Source organism: Fusarium poae, chromosome 4 (genome assembly GCF_019609905.1).
Source record: "Fusarium poae strain DAOMC 252244 chromosome 4, whole genome shotgun sequence".
Classification (NCBI taxonomy): domain Eukaryota; kingdom Fungi; phylum Ascomycota; class Sordariomycetes; order Hypocreales; family Nectriaceae; genus Fusarium; species Fusarium poae.
The window spans coordinates 3,890,658-3,909,926 of record NC_058402.1 but is presented as its reverse complement, the minus strand read 5'-3'; the positions used below and the strand labels follow the sequence as shown (position 1 = coordinate 3,909,926).

Here is a 19,269-nt window from a genome sequence, read left to right as displayed (position 1 = left end):
CAGTTTAGCGATTAATTGATTTATGTTGATGTTGATGATAAGTGGAATGAACCAAGATTATCATGTCTTTGAGACTGTCATGACTTGTCTCAGCGTGTGAGTTTTCATTAAAAACCTTAGGAAATACCTGTCTAAATATCATTCTAATTGTCTCCCTAAAGAAATTAGCTAAATATTGGTCTTACTGGTAGTTTAGATGAGGATTCAGGATAAACAAGGTCTATTCGTTAAGTTACGCTTTGGAACAACAGTTGCTACAAGCTGACGTTGCTAGCTACTTTTTGAGTTCTCTTCCAGATAGTTATATTGTCAACAATTCTTAAAAAGGTGTACGTTTATTGCTATTATTAAATAAAATATGCCAAATATGTGCTACCATCTGCTCCAACTAAGATAGTGTCCACCTTATAAATTCTTAATCTCAAACTTCTTTCTCAAATGCTCACCATACTTGATGAACAGCCATGGCGCAGGAATCAGCGCAGCGGCGATGAATCCGAGCAGACTGTTTCCCCAACCCATACCTAGCTTGTTGTACATGGGCAGTCCAGCAAGAGGGAGTACTGCTCCGGCGATGGATCGCATAACAGCGTTGGCAGCGAGGGCTGAGGCTGCGTAGATGGTGAAGGTGTCGATCAGATACATTTGCAAGGACTGTATCACGTTAGCTTCCTGACATTCATGTATGTATCTAGTGTACTGACCATAAAGATGATAAGATTTCCGACGCCGATAACACATGTTCCTAAAATAGGCGCAATCCAGTGTGTCTCGTATTCGGCAGTCCAACCATAGATGAAGAACCCGACAGGAAGCAGAATGGCTCCGATTCTGAGCGGTGGCAGTCGATACTCGGGTTTCATTATCTCAGATGGTTCGACGATACCCTGCTCTTTAGCTTCTGCTGCCTTCTTCTTCATATACTTGTCGCTTGAAACAGAGAAGTAGCCAACGCCAATCAGACTACCGACTCCCAAACCAAGGAACGTGAGACCGGCATTAACCGTGTTGAAGTGGTAGATGCGCATGAAGAGTGGAGTGAGACTCGTGAAGAGAAGATACAGGTATGCGTAGGCAAGACCAACGTATACACCACAGATAATACAAATGGGTGAAAATGCGAGCATCTTGAAAGGTCGCAGAATACCGCGCTTGAAGTAATCCCGTGGACTCAGCCCAGCATCGAGTTTAGATCGTAGACGTTCATTGCCAGTCTCCTTTTGGAGTCTTTTCGTTTTTCGGGCGAGAATCACAGGTGCGTAGGTCTCCTCAGAAGCAAAGAAAAAGACAGTTGACAAAACGCCAGACGTGATGGCAATGATCCAAAACACCCAGCGCCATCCCAGAGCATCAGTTACAACGCCGCCAACCACAGGGCCGACGATGGGTCCCAGAAGAGGTCCAATGCTGAAAACGGCCATGGCTGCACCGCGCTTCTCCTGGACAATCATATCGGCGATTGTACCGCCACCATTTGTGATGGGTGTTGACCCGAATGTGCCGCTGAGGAAACGGAAGGCGATGAAACTGCTCAACGAAGGAGCTTTGGCTGAAGCAATGATAAAGACTGGGGTGTGTCAGCTAGATTAACCCTGTGAGATAGGACTGTGACTTACCAATGAAACCGACATTGCAGCAGTGATATACTATTTGACGTCCATAAACTTCAGAGAGAGGCGCAAACAACATGGGACCAGCTGCAAATCCCAATACATAGACTGAGACACAGAAGGATGCCAGTTCAGGGCTTGTGCTACCAAATTCGACCATGAGTTGCGGAACTCCAGGCGCAAACATTGCTGAGTGATGGGGTTAGTTCAATGACTGAGACCTGAGATAAGGCTCACTTACATGAAGCCAAAGGTGTGACAAATGTTAAAGCCGACACCAAAATACAATTGAGGACCTTTTTCCATGTCGCAAAATTGTACGGGTTCTGCCGATCCTTATCACCATCCCACCAGACAATGTCGCTCTCACTCTGTGTTTGCGAACCACCCTCCTCTTCGTCCCTAACATCGCCGTCCTGTTTGTCTGGATCCAGAGATGGTGCTCCTCTGCTTGCATGGCTCGGGCGCCTGCGACTAGCTAGACTGCTTCTTCGACGCTGCTCGTCCGCCTCGGTGGGGATGAAACCGATATTGCTGGGGATATCGGCATCGTGGCCCTCGGCTATGGCCTCGCGGGTCTTCTCTTCTCGTGTCGGTTCGCGCGTTAGGGGGTGATGTTGAGTTTGGTCATCTTCTTTACTCATTTTGGAGCAGACTCAGATGTGAATAATATTTGGGTGCAGTCTCCCGTTTTGGGTAACTCCGCGTATCCGAACGCGCAGTCTCAACTTCCCCAGGTTTTCGCGAGTATTCGTAAAATGTAATTCAGTGGTCCCTCTCCACTCAAGTAGATCAGGGTTCAAGTGTATGCGTCCTGCTAACCAGTACCAAGGTGGGATGGGAAGGCTGTTGAGTTGCCTGGCAATATAAAGACAGGATAACAATAGTCGAAAACTTCAACTTGTATAATGATATTGGGCAAGAAAACTGTTCTTGTTCTCGACTGATGTTTCAAGAATCCATTCGGACGACAGTTTAAAATCTCCAGTGTGGATAGGTAAGTGGAAACCGAATAATATGAAAGGAGAAAAATGATGGCGAGAGAGGACAACAAAAGCATCCGGGTCTGTTATCCATGGCTAATCTATAGCCTGAACTGATTCAATGTAACCAGGGTTCAATTCGCCCACAAGAAGGGAATTCGTCCCTATCTGATTCAGTCGATTGATGATCCCCTCTTCCAATGCAACGAACCTCGGTCGAAGCACTTCTTCCCCTCGCTTTGGGCTATACACCCGTCTTAGTATCCATCCACACTAAACTAAAGAGGTCCTCGCTTCTCGCAAAGGGTCTTTTCGCAAGGGGGTTATTTGATTTGATTGGACAGGGGCAGCCGACGTCGTAGAGGGACTTTGTTTCGGCCGAGTCGTTGATATCTCATCCGTGATATTTCCTGTTTATATCCGTCGCTTTAGGGGACATGCGGAGATAAGATACTCTATGATGGCTAGTAAAGACGGGTATTTTCCCCGCGGTTCTCATTTTCTAGGCTGTGAGTATCGAGATTATGAAGGGATTGTTTTACGGAGAATTCGACTGCTGGTAACACAAGATATCAAGTCATTTAATCATATATTCTTACCGCTAGTGGACAGAACGCTTAGAGGTAGCTATCTTCTCAGGTTATCAATGAATGGCACGCATCCCGTTCCAAACGGTCTGTTAATTCCATGCTGACCCAACTTGCACGTAAACCGACTAAGAAATTCCCGGATATGCAACCATAGCACAGTGAACATGGGCCATGAAAGTATGGATGAGTAACACATATCTTACTGGCGACCCTTCACAAGCAAATTTGTAAAACCAGCATGGTCGTTCATTCACAAAACGCAAAGCAAAGTTCACGGCCCGACCCGAGCCGTTGGACCGTTAGGATGTAAGTAATGCCACCAACATAACCCCTGACACGTATGTACGACAGATCCTTCGATATCTTCTCAACTTCCACGCTGTATAGAACCATGAATACCCTTGCGCAACCTTGCAGACCAAATGAGATTGGAGCATCACTCGAATTAACGCTTGGGTAACATATACCATGTATGAAACGGTTGGTCAAAGGGCATAGACAACCTCGTTTCATCATGACATCTCTCATGACGAGCAGCAGTGCCCACTTTACAAGGCTTCTATTTTGACGCCTTTCCCTTATAACTGTGGCCCAGCTAAAAAGCCGGCAGACGAGCCTCAAAATATGGCATCATGCAGATGTTGAATCAGATATCGCACCACAGTCTGACACGGACCCCGGAACGCTATAATCCTATAATGTCACATCGCCAGGGTCAGGGTATCATGATACACGCCCGAATAAAAAGTCTCAGGCTGTTTGAGGGCCATTTTTAGTTCAGGCCTTTAATCTGTGGCTGAATGCTACCAGGCGACGACGTTTTGATCAAAACGCACCGGTTATTCGGATACCATAACCAAGATTAAACTCACAACCGGCCCTCATGAAGGCCATCAGGTAACACTGAGTCCTTTGAATCTTCATATTTATTTCAAGCACGATTTACATCACTCTGGTGCCAAAAATGAATCGTATAAAGGGTCTTGCCCTGTTTATTCTTTTTACGTGACTTATTCGTAACCCAGTACCCTGACCTTGGAAACAATCATTGCCCTGTCTATCATTAATTTGCGCATTAAACAATTCACCATCACTCCTGATCCATCTTAAGACTTTTTTCCTTTACTGAAGCTGACCAATGCCGAGGTGCTCGGGGTCGGCCTTGACAATTCGGAGGGTGTTGGTGTTACCCATGCCGCCCTTCCAGCCCTGGACAACGACGACGGTGTCGCCGGGGGTCAGGACGTTAAGCTCGAGAGCGTTGTTGACAGCCCACTTGATTCGGCGGTCAACATCCTCCTGCCAGTTAACCTGAGCAAAGTCGGGCTTCTGCTCGGGGAACAGGAAGGGGTAAACGCCACGGTACAAGTGAGCGAATCGAGATGTTGTAGGGCTTCGGGTGACCATGAAGATAGGGCAGACGGGTCGGTACTTGGAAAGCATGCGGGCCGACTCGCCAGAGGTGGAAAGGACAATGATACCACCGGCACCAAGGTCGAGAGAGGCGCGGACAGCGGCCATGGCACAAGACTCGACAGTGCTGACGGGGCGCTTGACGAGAGTGCACATCTCCTCAAAGTGGGAGACATAGGGGATGGTGTTCTCAGCCTTGAGACAGGCCTCGTGCATCTCCTTGACGGCCTCAGAGGGGTAGCTACCCTTGGCCGTCTCGCCGGAAAGCATGACACAGTCGGCACCGTCAGTAATGGCGTTACCGACATCGCTGATTTCGGCACGGGTAGGGCGGGGGTTCTTGATCATGGACTCGAGCATCTGAGTAGCGCAGATGACGGGCTTGCCGGCAAGGTTGCACATGGCAATGAGCTTCTTCTGGGCGGCGAAAACCTCAGCAGCGGGAATCTCGATTCCGAGATCACCACGGGCAACCATGACACCGTCTGTGGCCTCGAGGATCTCACGGAAGTTGTTGAGACCTTGTCGGTTCTCAATCTTGGAGATAATCTGGATGCGCTTACCCTGCTCACCGAGGACCTCACGGATGTCGTGGATGTCCTGAGCACGGCGGATAAATGAAGCAAAGACCATGTCGACGTTGTTCTCAACACCGAACTTCAGATCGGCCTTGTCCTTCTCGGAGAGAGCAGGCAGATCGACATCAGTGTTGGGCAGGTTGACACCCTTCTTGGAGCAGATAGCACCGTTGTTGCGGGCCTTGACACGGATGGTCTTCTCGTCAACAATCTCGAGGACATCGAAAGCGAGGACACCATCGTCGACGTAGATGATACGGCCGGGCTCAATGACGCTGGTGATGTTCTTGTAGTCGACGTACCTGAGAGAGTTAGCAGGGGGAAAATACGTCATTATTGGGTAACTAACATGTTCTTGTCGTCGCAAGCGGTGGCATAAGCATCGTCGGTGGTGATGTTCATCTCGTGTCCGACGCTGATGGGAATGTCCTCATCATTGGGAGTGTTACCAGTTCGGATTTCGGGACCCTTGGTGTCGAGGGCAATGGCGACGTTGCGGCCAGGGTGGGTGGCCTCGGACTCACGAGCATGGTCAATGACGGACTTGTGGTACTCGTATGATCCGTGAGAAAAGTTCATGCGGACAACGTTAAGACCGGAATCTCGGAGCTTGTTGATGGCCTCGACAGAGTTGGTCTTGGGGCCAATGGTGCAGATGATTGAAGAGCGGCGGTAGTTACGCTCGGGTCGGAAAGCGGTGTCGAGCGAGGCAAGCCATGAGATCTTGCCTCCGAATTCGAGGTGGTCCTGAGCGGTGGTAGCCATGACGCTTTTGTTTTTGTTTTCTGACTTCTGAGACATTGTGAATGTGGTTAGCAAGTTGTTGGCGGGAAAAGAGCTTGGCGGGGTAGCTCTGGCTGCAAAAGGAATGGGGATGTAAAGAGACAACAAGTGTGGTGCAGTTTGGACAACCACCAAATATATATATCTCAGCGATTGTAGATCGCACTATTGATAGCAGGGGATATCAGGTTGTTCTGCGGACACTTGCCATGCAGGCCAACGGAGACTCTTTCGTGTGTAGGAAAGACATGGGGCTAACGTGGGATCTGACGTTAAGTGACGTGGTGGGAAAGGCGATAGGAATGGGGCGTGGTATTTTGGTGGGCAGAGGCATTCGGCGCGATGCAAAACGGCTGGCTTGGCTAGTGAACAGGACACAGGATGACCCATGAGCTCAACATATGGGCCGAGTTGAGAATCGTCAGATTGTCGCTAATCGGGCCAGAAGAACCGAGAACAAATCCGACCGCTGATAATTTCTGGGTCTCGAGGAGGACTTTCTGCAGTATGACCAGAAAAGAGACCAGAAGTGCATCTGCCAAAGCCGGTATTGTCACAGATTTCCCTATCGCCATTGCCCGAGCAGCGCAGAAGAGCGGGATCTCAGGGCCCAAGCCACAGCAGCCGTCTCCATCCAGGTGCAGCACAGAAGCAGCAACAGTAGCATGTCGACTTACAAAGGGATATGGATATCGTTGTACGAGTGTTGCACCGTACGATAATAATCCAAAGGGATGATATGATCAGAAAGGCAGAGGAACGTGCGCTCTTCCTGGTATTATACGTTCGACGAAGGAGGGGGGCTCGCAAAGGTCGAGGCGTAGAGGGGTAAGTGGAGGTAAAGCTGTTTGACGTCGAAGGTCAAGAAAGGATGAGAGATGAGAAGGAGAGAGAGAAGAGGAGAAGAGGAAGAAGTAGAGTTGGTGTGGTGATGATAATAAAGACAAAAAACCACAGTCAACCTACGGCCGAGACAAGGCAAGGCTAAATTCCTACCTATACGCTGGACCGACCGCTTTCATTCGAAAAGGGAAGGGTACTTGGCTCCTTCCTCCCCAATCAACAAACGTGTGTACCTCCCCAAGAAATTTGCAGCCATCATGACTGGAGGGGTAAGGAGCCAAGCCAGGAGTAGCGCTACGGAGTACTTGCCTCACATGTACTTAGCATGGATGTGGATGGCGGATTACACAGTCTGAGCTCTCTTTTTGCCCGTGGTTGAGATCCATAGGGAGGAGCTCTTTTTTTTTCTTTCTTTTTTTTCTTGTCTCGTTCTGGCGATCTGGTTCAAAATTATGGGGAGCTCTGACACCCGCATGAAAGTCAGATACAGATTTAGCACTAGAATTGTCTAAATTTGGAACGAATTCTATATCATCTAAGGCTATAGCTATAGCACCAGGTTTCAAACAAATCTCCAAATAGAAACTTGTTTGATATCATTATCATGGCTTCTCAAGTTCTGTTACAATCGCAAAGCTGTTGTGTCGCCCCCTCTATACCTCCGTCGCAGCTCTCCCCCACCAACACTCGACCCCGCTATCGTTAGGTGGCTTTTTACAAGCAGGGGCAGGGATCGAGTAATTGTTGTAGTGGCCGGGCCTCTCGGGGCAAAGCGCTCCGCCCACTACTGCAGCTCCTTGTTGTTTGGCGAACTGCAAAAACATCTGCCAAACTGACTTGTAAATTAGCCAATATTTCAAGGGTGGGTTATCATACAAAATCCGTTAATCCTAAATGGCTGCCTATCTCTTCCTAGTCATGATCAACACTCTTTCGCCTCTAGACGCGCAACAACGCCATGACAATCCCCCGCTCAAATGCTGACTGTCCCTTTCACAAATCGTTGAGTCACCCTGTACAGGCAGGGCATTTGTCTGGTGCCAACAGCCCGAGTTGGAGACTTGAAGCGCCCTCTCCAACGAATAAGATACTTGGTCGTTCCTTTTTTTAAGCATTGGCCCTGGCCTTGTTTCGCAACGCCCTCAACAACGGTTGTGAAACTTTGCTTGGCTTTGAATCCAATCAGTCAGTTGTTTGACAGGGCATGCTTCTACGATTGGGTCGAGGTTTATGTTACTATTGCATATAAGTAAGGAATCATCATGACTACATACACTTTGACTCCAAGGGGCCAGTTCCCTTCCTGTATAGGCAGGCGATGAATTATTTTTGGTCTGACTATCATGACAAGTGTTTCGTTTGTTCTTTTAATAAGTGTTCCAACAAGAGGTCATGTCTATGACGCGAGGGAATTAACGCGATTCTTATCTATCGATCTAGCCTATCAATGAACCTCAACGTTCTTCTGTCTTGGCTTTCGTTGGTTCAGCCTAAGTTCAGAAGTTATTAGCTCTAACCATCAACCTACAGGAGAGCTATCATGGCCGCGGAAATCATCATTGGGTTCAGCTATTCGAGATAGACCCCCATCTCCTGACTAATGCATCTCAGGTCTCTGAACTCGACACGGCCTGTGGCTGACCGACATGTCTTTTCAACAAAACCCACCTTGAAGCGGCCCCTCCCTCACCCTTTTAGGCACGAATGAGGTTTCAGACACGGCTCATTGCATTGACTAACGGCATTGAAACGATGTCGTTCCAGATATCGGTAGATACCAAGCTCGGTGAGTAAACTCTGGTTGTCAAAATTTTGGCAGCGCGGGGGGCGCGCAAAAAGAGGATACCAACTGTGCCTAAAAATGCTGTTATATGCCGCCATGCTATCTTATGCCTCATCGATGAGGGATTATTTTTTGTTTTACTCATTGGGCTCTTACCTTTAACTCTGACTCCGACCGACCCCCTTGCTCTTCTTGGGATAGACACGGCGAGGCACTCGGCGAAGTCTCTCCAGACCCTTGAACCCCTCTCGTGTCTGGACCTCAACCTGTCCCACGCAGACATTGACATGAAAAAAAGTTGTGAGTGGATTTCCTGTAATAACGCCGGAATGCGAGCGAACAAGCGGTTGCTTCTGCTCGGCGACTACGAGACTAGCGGCGGTTGTACGTCGCAACGTGCTGTGATGCTGCAACATAGTAATTGAACCCCATTGATCTAATTGAGTTCGATTCAAGCGCATTTCCGTATCAGTCTATTCCGCTGTCAAGTCCGTATAAGCGAAGTATATTGAGTCATTTACACAACAGATTCGAGTAAACGTACATCTGGGGATAGTATCATGCCATTATCAGCTATTCCATGTTCAGCCTAGTTATCTTTAACGGATTGATGCCAATATCATCTGAACCAACTGTTTGCATCTCGAATGTCTTGCATCTTCACATCCACAATCAAAAACAGATCCCATTGTCTGGTCCAGCACGTGATATGGCTCTTCCCCGGAGCTTTATGCGCCGGGCTGCCGGATGACTCCACTTCCGCCTGGTGCCCGAGGCGGGCTGTTGTCGCATGATACTGGACTAAGCCAAGGTTGTTCGATCAACGACTCCGTTCACGAGCCTGCACACCGCGAGATCCTACAGTACAATCCGAGACCAGACCGAAAGACCAGACGATTTTTAATTTTCAGCAACTCATCTTACAAGACCTGCATCATGGTGGTATGTATCTTCTAAACCACCCAACCCCCCCGGAGCTATGCCCTTGTGGCTAAAGACTCCTCACAGCTCCTTAACCTGCTGACTTTCGGACTCTGGTCAAAGGTCGGACGGTTGACACACTATGCTTTTGACGCTGTTCTCTGTAAGTTAAACTCATTTCGCCGCTGTCCAATAATGATAGCTTTGCGTGTTGTATGTGCTAACATCTCCCAGTCTCGGCTTTCCTCGCCGGCATGAAACGATCAACTGGCTTGACGTAAGCTACAACACCCGCGCATCCCCCGATCATCTCTAATCATCAGAAAACAGTTTCAAAACCGATAGAGTCGCTGGTGAGAACAAAGAGTTCACTGGCTGGATCGATAGATACCTTGGTGTTGGTGAATGGGTTATGGACCAGTCCGTTGCGATTGCCGGATCTAGCGGCTACTTCGAACGAACCCGATGAGCGACGAGCCGCATTCCCACCTTCAAAGATATTGATACCATGAAAATCTTCACTCAGACTCAGCGGCGGGATTCGATTGAAGACTTGACTTACGAGCGCGAAGAATGGACCAAGACTGCCTGACGCGAGAGGTGACGCGCTGGATTTCACATAGGCGTTCGGATATATATGACTATGCACGTGAATTGGATCAACGATACTGAATTAACGAAGCCATCACTTTCTATTCTGCCACCGCGTGAATCTTGAAAACTTTCTCAAACATACAGCGATTGTTCATATCTGCCGCTTCTTGCCTCAGTCATTATTCATAAGCGCTATTTACTCATAAGCCGTTACCACTGCAACCTCAGCATCCTATTCAATCTTGTTCGGATCGTGGAGTTCTGCGAAAAACTCGGCTGGTACCTCATTATTTCCTGTGCTGCCTCTTCTCAAAATCACACTCTGCTGTTGGGGACTTTCTGGAAGTTCGAGATCATGGCTCTCCATTCCAGAGACCAGCAAGTCGGCGGGAACTTCGTTGTCGCTCTCATCGTGACTTTCCGCCCGTTCCTCTTGGCTTATCTCCTCTGCCTTGTCTAGGGGGTCATCGTGCGTAGGAGAATCGACTGCAGCGGTAGGTTCAGGGAGCCCAAGGGTGTCTCTCAGGAGCGCCTTGGCTTCGACAAACGCTTCCAGCTCAGCGCCAATTGCGCATATGAGAAGATTCCAGTGCTTTGATTCAACCAATTGCAATCGCTTCTGTAACTCTTGAACGACATCATCCATTTCAGACAGCTGATTTTGCATAGCGGCTTGTTGAGGCTCTTCATCGGCATCCCCAGCCTGGCTAGCTTTCACAAGCTCTCGCAGCTTTGCCTCAAATTGCGCGACCAGCCCAGTGACATCAGACCATACTTCTGAACCTTCGACTAAAGCTTGGCGGTCTTCTGAAATTTGTGCCTTGCGACACTCAAGGGCTGTGATTTCTCCTTGCCACCATGTTCTTGCCATTTCCACCGTACGGCGTTCGGGGCGAAGTTGTAGAAATTCGGTACCTCGCAAAATATCCATGTTTTCTTTCGGTCGCGAGCTTCCACCGTGACCAAGAGCATCGACATCCAACGGCGTGACTGGCGGCGTTTGCATCAGTGTTCTGACCTCCATATCGATGTCTCTGCCAGCTGCCCTGTATCCACTCAAACCTGCCTCTCGTCGACCTTTGACATCTTCCATCTTTTCTCGCACCCATCTGCGGCGTCTCTTTGCTCCAGCAAGTTTTTCTTCGAGGCGTTGAATATCGTGGTCTAGTTCTTGCTGCTCTGCTTGCAGCGATCGGAGTTCTTGGCCCAAAGGCTCCTCTTCATCGTCTTCCAGCGCATGTAGTTCGGAGTAAATATCGTCCCGTCTCTTACTCATCTTATCAAGATAAGCCAATGCATCTTTTCTTTGCTCGAGGGCGGTGCTCAAATGTAAATCTTCCTCGGTCTTCAGCTCAGACAAGGCAGCCATGGCGCGCTGTAGGCCGACTCGAGCCGACTTGAGACCGCGAGGCTTGTTTGATACAGGCTGCCTCACGGGGATTACGTTTCCATCTGGTGTGGATCGGGTAGGCATATGTAGCGAGTTCATCATGCGAGACTTGGATGTAGCCGTGGAATAGAATGTGCTCTCTCCTGTCCCTGTGTCACTTCCAAAATTACTTTCGGACCCTCCTTCCCCACTGCCAGCAATTAGACCTGACGCTTGAAGATCCAGGAGTTGCTGGATGTCTCGTTCAAGGGCCTTTTCTCGCCTCTGTAAACTTCTCCATATTGAATCGAGACGTGGTCGATTATCCACGTGCTTCTGGCTCGGGCTACTCGACCCAAATCTACTGGCCGAAAGTAATCCATAGCCCCTTCCATTATCACCATGGCTTGACACTGTAGATTGTCGAGATGTTTGTTGGTTTATCATCACAGACGATGCGATCGGAGGCGGTGGTCCTGCAAAGATTGGTTTAGATCTGGTATTAGGTGGGGAATTAGAATAGCGATGTTTGCTATCCCATGAGGCAAGTGAAGAAGATCGACGAGTAGATGTAGTTGATACAGGTTGCATGTTCTTTCTAAGTCTAGGGCGAGGGGGTTCTTGATCGAAGAGAACGTCGTCACTCCTGGGTTCCAGCTCATCTAAATCATACTCGCTGACTTCTCGGATCGGAGGGCTTCGCAAAGGAATGGACAGTCGCTGACGGGGACTCGGGATACGATTGAACATTGAAGGCGAAGACATTTTCGTCCGCGAACGGCTGCCTTGGTGAGTGAGTGTATGTGGTCGCAATGTTGGAGGTTGTCGCAAACATTCGTTGGAGGTCGGGTCAGTTAGGCCGGGCGTGGAGCAAGAAAAGGCGAGAGGTGTTGGCGGTTGATCCTTTGAATTAATTCAAATGTATCGAAGATCCGTTCAGCTGGTGACGGGTTAAGTAAAACTGATATGGGTCGTGGCACTAGTGTATCAAGGTCATAGGAAGTGGTGGTAGAGCTCGGCCTTGGAAGCTATGGACACGATCTGGGGTTGGCATGTGCCCACATCCATATGGGGTGCACCTGCCATGAGCTGCTGAGATCTACAGGGCGGGGAGTGGATCTGTACCACAACGGCGTCACGGGCTTGTCTTCATGTGATGGAACATTTATAATAATGATGTGCATTAAGATGTTTATATCGGCCAAGACATGCTTAGGCATACATGAAGTATTGGATTGTTATTTACTAGGGTAGGTGATTCCATCTCATAATCAAATCAGGCTCCAGAACTTGAATGAGATAACAGTGATATGTATTGAGTGTACAAACCTTAGTACTCAAAAGTTACCCATGAAAGAGACCAAACATTTAGATTGTAGTATAGCCATTGTTGAGTTAACTTCTTCACCAAGCGCCGCTTAGTTGCAGGAAGTCTTGTGTCCCAAAATCCACATGTCTCGAATTATTCTTTATGCTGAATGTAAACCAGAAGTCCCAACTTGTAAGTAACTGGTATGGCTTGTTGCTTGAAACTATATGCTAAAGGCATTATATCCTACTGTACAACATCTCGTCAGAAAGCTTGACAGTCAGCACGATATTAACTTTGTTTTCCAAAATCTTCGTCTTACATCTTGTTTTCAAACGGAAGAAACCCGTTTCTCATCTCGGCCATTAACGTTAGACATCAGTCTACCTACCGGTAAACCCCCTCCCTTCTCCAAAAACACACTCGATCAAGGCCGAGCCAAGCCAGACTGGACCAGTCCAGACTTATCTTGTCTGCGCAAGCAATATCCCCGTCGCATTATTTCTTACTTACCAAAACTTGGGCTTTCCCTTTGCTTCGACCACCAGAAACGCCAGCAACGTGATCTTGTTCTTTAGGTACTACTCGAAGCAGAGCGTTTGCTGACGTTTTAACGTTACAAAGGTCAACTGCCGACGATCATCCTCAGGCCAGATGTAAGGGAGAGTTGCTTACTCCACCGCGATTTAATTGACTGCAACGCTCAATTTCAATTATCGCTCAAGCCTTCTTGTTTCATATTTTACTGTTTCTCTTAACCGTCTCAACGTCGCGGCTGCTGTTGCAGTTCAGTCATCCCACTCTGCCCCTGGTACCAGGCCTTTGTACGGCTTGCCGGGTCAACTCAGAGCGTACGAGACAAAATAATTGAGTCAACTTGGTATACCAATTAGAGAAGCTGGTTGGTTGTTTATTTTTGGCGTCCGAAGCCTCAAGGTCAAGTTTTCCGATAACCTAACGCCAGACCAGGCCAGGTCCGTCGCTGAACAGCCAAACCATCCAATCATGAGCCAATCACATCAATTTCCTCCCTCACTGCGTCAAATGCAGGTGGGCTCCATGTCTGCTCCTCGCGCTGGCGCTGGTTCTGGCTCAGGCTCAGGCTCTGGATCCGGCCCTCAACCCCATCCCCAGCACGACGAATTGCACATGTCGGGCTTGAGCCAAACTGGTGCTCCAATCTCCATGTCGCCTCAGGAATACGAAAACCCTCCCCAGATTAAATTCGAGTCTTCGCCCTCAAACTCTCATTATAGGAACCCCTCCAATACTTCGGTGCCCAACGTCCTCCAACCTGCCGGTGGCCTGTCCGCTCGCGGCGCCCCAGCCTCGCCCAACTTGCCCTCGCCGATGCAGCAGTCTTCTCCCGCTGCTTCATCCGTCCCTCACCAGCCGCCGTCGCAAGCTCAGCAGCAACAGCTCCCTCATCACTCCCAGCAGCCACTGCAGATCCCTTTGCAGCACGGCCAGCCTACACGCGGATATTCAGGCTCTCCGTCCGCCTCAGTCGCGAGCAAACCCCCGCTGAGCATGTCTCACAGCTACTCTCGCTCCAGCCCAGCTGCTGGCTACGATGGCTCCTCTAGCTATCACGCATATACTCCCACAACGCCTGGCGGTTCTACCTCTTCGCATCTAATGTCGCCAATCGATACCACTAGGTACAATGCTCCAGGATCTCAGCGCAACATCTCCAACACCCCGCTTGGTCTAGCCGATATTCGTCCCCGCGCCGATTCGAGCATGTCCGATGGCACCGGAGCTGCCATGGCCTACGACGCCAACAATGCCCAACCAGGAACGAGCAATTATCTTGCGCCTTGGGCCATTTACGCTTTTGACTGGTGCAAATGGCCAGCCCAGGGCAATGGCGCTGGTAAGCTCGCTGTAGGGAGCTATTTGGAAGATGGGCATAACTTTGTGCGTCACACAAGACGACAAACTCGCGTGTCCAACTGCTAACTGTTATAGATTCAAATTCTTGATAGTCATATCACACAAACTCCTCAGGATGTCTACACTCCTGGTTCATCCAAGTTTGCCATGGAGTTCACCAAAGCTGCCGAAGCTACCCACTCGTACCCTGTGACCCGCCTATTGTGGGAGCCGCCTTCGTCGCAGAAGCAGTCTACTGACCTCCTCGCAACTTCGGGTGACCACTTGCGATTGTGGTCTCTTCCTAGTGAGAATCCTTCTACACCCAGTGGCACAATCGGCCGTCGCGACAATGCCACCACCAAGTTAACTCCTCTCGCATTACTCTCCAACTCCAAGACACCCGATCACACTGCGCCTCTAACATCGCTCGATTGGAACACTGTCTCTCCCAGTCTTATCATTACGTCTAGTATAGATACAACATGTACCATCTGGGATATTCCCTCACTCACGGCCAAGACTCAGCTCATCGCCCACGATAAAGAGGTTTATGATGTTAGGTTCTGTGCCAAAAGTGTGGATGTTTTTGTCAGTTGCGGTCAGGATGGTAGTGTCCGCATGTTTGATCTTCGAAGTCTGGAGCACTCGACAATTATCTACGAGCCGACAGGCAAGGAAGAGCGAGGTAATACATGTGCACATTTGATCTATACTTTATACTGACCTTGAAACAGACCCCAACGGTGGTCGCGTTAGTCCAACACTGGCTCAGCAAACGATGGCCAACCCTCCGCCGCTGCTTCGTCTTGCGACTTCACCTCACGATACCCACCTCCTTGCTACTTTCGCTCAAGACTCGAATGCCATTCGAATTTTGGACGTGCGACAGCCCGGTCAGGCCTTGCTCGAGCTGCGCGGACATGCTGGAAACATCAACTCCATCGAATGGTCGCCCCATCGACGAGGAATGCTTGCTTCAGGTGGTGACGACTGCCAGGTCCTTTTGTGGGATCTTTACAACTCTGGTCAACCCATCAACGGCACCCCCCAGCAAGATAACCCCAGGAGCCCTGTTGCTAGCTGGCAATGTGATTATGAGATTGGCAACTTGGGCTGGGTACCCCAACTTCCCAACTCTGAGTACGGCGAGTGGCTCGGTGTTGGCGCAGGTCGTGGTATCTGGGGAACAAGAGTCATGTAAAGGCACAGTCATTGGCAGACTGGTGTCATTTCTAATCCGTGGGGCACGGTATCTGACGGTTCTCCAGAAACCTTGCTCGAATCACGTAGAATGACAACTTAAGGGTACGGTATATTGCATTGTGCAAAGCCTGGAGTTATTGTTTTGACGGTTTTTGGAAGTTGGCTTGGAGCATCTGCGACATTCTCTAGTTGCTGGGATCAAAACGTGGTGGTGGTTGAAGGCCTTGATTGATATGAAAGAAACACGAACCCGTATACGGAAATTTGCGCTCTCGTCCAAGGCAGGTAACTCGATTTATGAACGGCGGAAGAGTTTGGAAACAGTCTGTGTCATCGCTATGATAAGACATGGGTTATGAGATCTCAAAAGCCTGATGGGCAGGGAAGGGGGAGTATAGAACGCATATTTTATGAGAGGCTAGCGTTGGAGTAGATATAGATGCTGAGAAAACATGCTAAACTATTTCTAAACTGCACCTGTCCATCGGCTGTTTCTCTTTGATGACTGGTCCAACCAAAGTTATGTTGCACATTATTGGTGGGAGTTTGTCAACGCGCAGCAAGAGACGATACTTGGGCATTGGAGGTTTGGCAATGATGGATCATTAATCTCCTGGGTATTAGAGTACAAAAATAAACAGCCTAAGAGGTCTGGCCTAAGTAGCATAAGCTGACCTACTAATTTCGTGCCTTGTGCTTCTGGCGGCCAATTCTTCTGACACCTTGAGGCATGCTCATCTCTTCAGTTGCTAAGCGTAAATGTTTCAGCGTGCGATTATACAATTGAGATCTGCCTTGAAGGCAAATCTTATAATTTGGAGCTTATAAAAATCAGGCCAAAATGTCAGTGATTAGTATTAGAGATCAATGTAATCATTATTGTTACCGGTTATGTTAGTGTCTTCAAGTTCTAGACGTACTACAGCCGTCTATGTCTATGCTCTAGGTATGCGTGGGTGAAGTTGCACAATTAGTGACCTGTTACGGGGGTTAGCCCCACCCACCTTAGTCATCACGTTAATAGCCTTCACTACGGCGCCTTCTGCGCTATAGTTAGCCATAACAACTTAGCCAATATAATAACCTTATTATATATATGCAACTTATTTACTTTTATAGTAATAAGACTAAGACTACTTTAAATACCTTTTAAGACTAAACTTCTAGATTTATTTTATATATTAAGATATATACTAAACTCTCCTCCTTTAAAAACTTTAATACTGCAGAGTTACACTAAATAATACATTACCAGAAGAATATACTACAGTAAGATCTTAAAACTTTAACTCTAATATAATATATATAGCTTATAAGCAATAAAGATATAAAAACCCTCCTCTATAACTTACTAAGGCAATATATAAAAGAAATACACTATATTGCAATATAGACTCCCTAGAGTACTATAGAGCTTATAAATAATAAGAAATTATATATATATAAAACCTAAACTCTAAATATAAATATAATACATAAATATTACAATATTACACTAGCATAAAACCAGAACTTAGAGAAATAAAGAAAATAACCTAAAGAACTAAATAAAGTAAACCTTACCCTAAACTAGATATATACTACTAATTAGACACTATACTGCATAGAATAAACTAGTAAATCAGTAAAATCTAAAGTAAGACTAGATATATTACACTAAATATCCTAGTACTATCTAGTATAATTAGAATATTAGACATTAAGTATACTAGAAATCCTAGAATAAGGAAATAATACCTAGATATAGATTTTTAAAACCTCTTAATATAGCTAGAAACTCTAAAGGACTCCTAGACACTAGACTAATAAACTAAGTTAATTACCCTAGGAATTAAAAGACTAGGCAGACACTTAAAGTTAAGATATTAATTCTACTCTTAGTATTACTAAAATAAAGTAAGATATATATACCTAAATTATAGTTCTAGCACTTAGGTAATTTTAAAATTTTAAAAACTAGATTTTAAAATTCTAAAGTTATAAATAAAACTGCTAAATAGTAACTAAACTGAAAAATTAAAACTTATAAATAGCCCTAGATCTAGATTATAAGAACAAGGTATTTACTAAACTGGCAATAAGATTAGCCTAGGTACTAAAGCTAGATACAGCTAAATAATAAGACAATAGACTAGATATATATAAACTTAAATACTAAATTTCAAAATTCTAAAATCCTAAAATATAAATTATAAATTACTATTAAAACCTTAAAATTTTAATAGTAAATACTAGCTCTAAGATATACCTAAAACTATTTTTAAAAGTTAGCACTTTAAGAAAATCAGATTTTATACCTATATAAAAAATAAGCACTAGAAACTTTAATTTTACTTACTATAGAACTTTACTAACTTACACTATAATACCACCTAGATATAACCTTAGCAAAGATACTACCTTTTAAATCTAAAAAGTCTTTTCACTAAGAAAGTATAAAAATAAAAATTCCTACTATAGAGTTTACCTTAATATTATAATAATAATACTAAACTGCAGAGACTTTAATATAGGGAAAAAAAGTATAAAGAATAGAACTTTACTACTTAGAGTTTATATCCAGAGAATATATCACTGCAGTTACTATCTCCCAGCAGAATAATAAAGGAAATTATACCTTAGTAAAAATAAGATTAAAATAAATACTAACCCTGCCTAATAAACTCAGTTTCTTTCTTATCCTATATTATACTTAAGAACCTAATACTAATACCTTATATTACCATTCCTATCCTTTCCTATCTATAATTATTAAGAAATATTCAGAAAAAGTCTATAGACTAATCTTTATATATAGAGATTAACTTTATATTTTTATTTATTTAACTATATATATTCCAGAATCCCCTATTAGCTCTCCCTAATTCACTACTCTAAGATTACCTAGCCTTAAGATCTTATTATTTAAGTTATTACTATTTATTAATTAAACTCCAGTTTTACTTAACCTTAAACCCTAATAATTCTTTAATACCCTATTACTACTACTATCTAGCCTAGTATCTATTATTAAATATTCCTTAAGCAGAAATCTTTCCTAACTTAATCTTAATTTAAATACCCTAAATACTAAAGTCAATATAGATATTAGCAGAAATAATCTTACCTTCTCAGGAAAGCCTAATAATTATAAACCAAGCATATATACCAGTTTTATTAAGAGGCAAGTTAAATATAATAACCTTAATCTAAAGAGAAATAATAATCCAGAAAGTATTAAATTAAGAGATAAGTTTTAAAAGACTGCCTTTTAGCAAGGTCTTACAGAGCCAGCACTCTATTAATTTAAGGAAAAAAGGCTAGTATATAAAACCTACGCAGAATTCAAACCCTTATTCAAAGAATAATACAAGAATCTTATAGAATACTATAATAGTTCTCTAATCATAAAGGCTTATTAACTAGGATATAA

General features: G+C 45.9%; 5 protein-coding genes across 5 annotated transcripts; 2 read left to right on the top strand and 3 right to left on the bottom strand.

Moving 5' to 3' along the window:
* Window positions 1-405: 405 nt before the first annotated feature.
* FPOAC1_011320 (uncharacterized protein) lies at window positions 406-2,254 on the bottom strand (the record flags this gene model as incomplete). The annotated part of the gene is made up of 4 exons (XM_044855702.1): window positions 406-654; window positions 705-1,567; window positions 1,617-1,799; window positions 1,852-2,254. The coding sequence occupies 4 exons, from the start codon at window positions 2,252-2,254 to the stop codon at window positions 406-408; spliced, it is 1,698 nt and encodes a 565-aa protein (XP_044703015.1).
* Window positions 2,255-4,305: 2,051 nt separating this feature from the next.
* PKI1 (Pyruvate kinase) lies at window positions 4,306-5,975 on the bottom strand (the record flags this gene model as incomplete). Its single annotated transcript, XM_044855701.1, has 2 exons — window positions 4,306-5,476; window positions 5,524-5,975. 2 exons carry the CDS (start codon window positions 5,973-5,975, stop codon window positions 4,306-4,308), a joined length of 1,623 nt encoding a protein of 540 aa, XP_044703014.1.
* A 3,355-nt stretch (window positions 5,976-9,330) lies between these two features.
* FPOAC1_011318 (uncharacterized protein) lies at window positions 9,331-9,973 on the top strand (the record flags this gene model as incomplete). The annotated part of the gene is made up of 4 exons (XM_044855700.1): window positions 9,331-9,525; window positions 9,592-9,667; window positions 9,739-9,781; window positions 9,835-9,973. 4 exons carry the CDS (start codon window positions 9,331-9,333, stop codon window positions 9,971-9,973), a joined length of 453 nt encoding a protein of 150 aa, XP_044703013.1.
* A 357-nt stretch (window positions 9,974-10,330) lies between these two features.
* ATG28 (Autophagy protein 28) lies at window positions 10,331-12,217 on the bottom strand (the record flags this gene model as incomplete). The annotated part of the gene is made up of 1 exon (XM_044855699.1): window positions 10,331-12,217. One exon carries the CDS (start codon window positions 12,215-12,217, stop codon window positions 10,331-10,333), a length of 1,887 nt encoding a protein of 628 aa, XP_044703012.1.
* A 1,564-nt stretch (window positions 12,218-13,781) lies between these two features.
* FPOAC1_011316 (uncharacterized protein) lies at window positions 13,782-15,855 on the top strand (the record flags this gene model as incomplete). The annotated part of the gene is made up of 3 exons (XM_044855698.1): window positions 13,782-14,696; window positions 14,748-15,339; window positions 15,389-15,855. 3 exons carry the CDS (start codon window positions 13,782-13,784, stop codon window positions 15,853-15,855), a joined length of 1,974 nt encoding a protein of 657 aa, XP_044703011.1.
* Window positions 15,856-19,269: the final 3,414 nt, after the last annotated feature.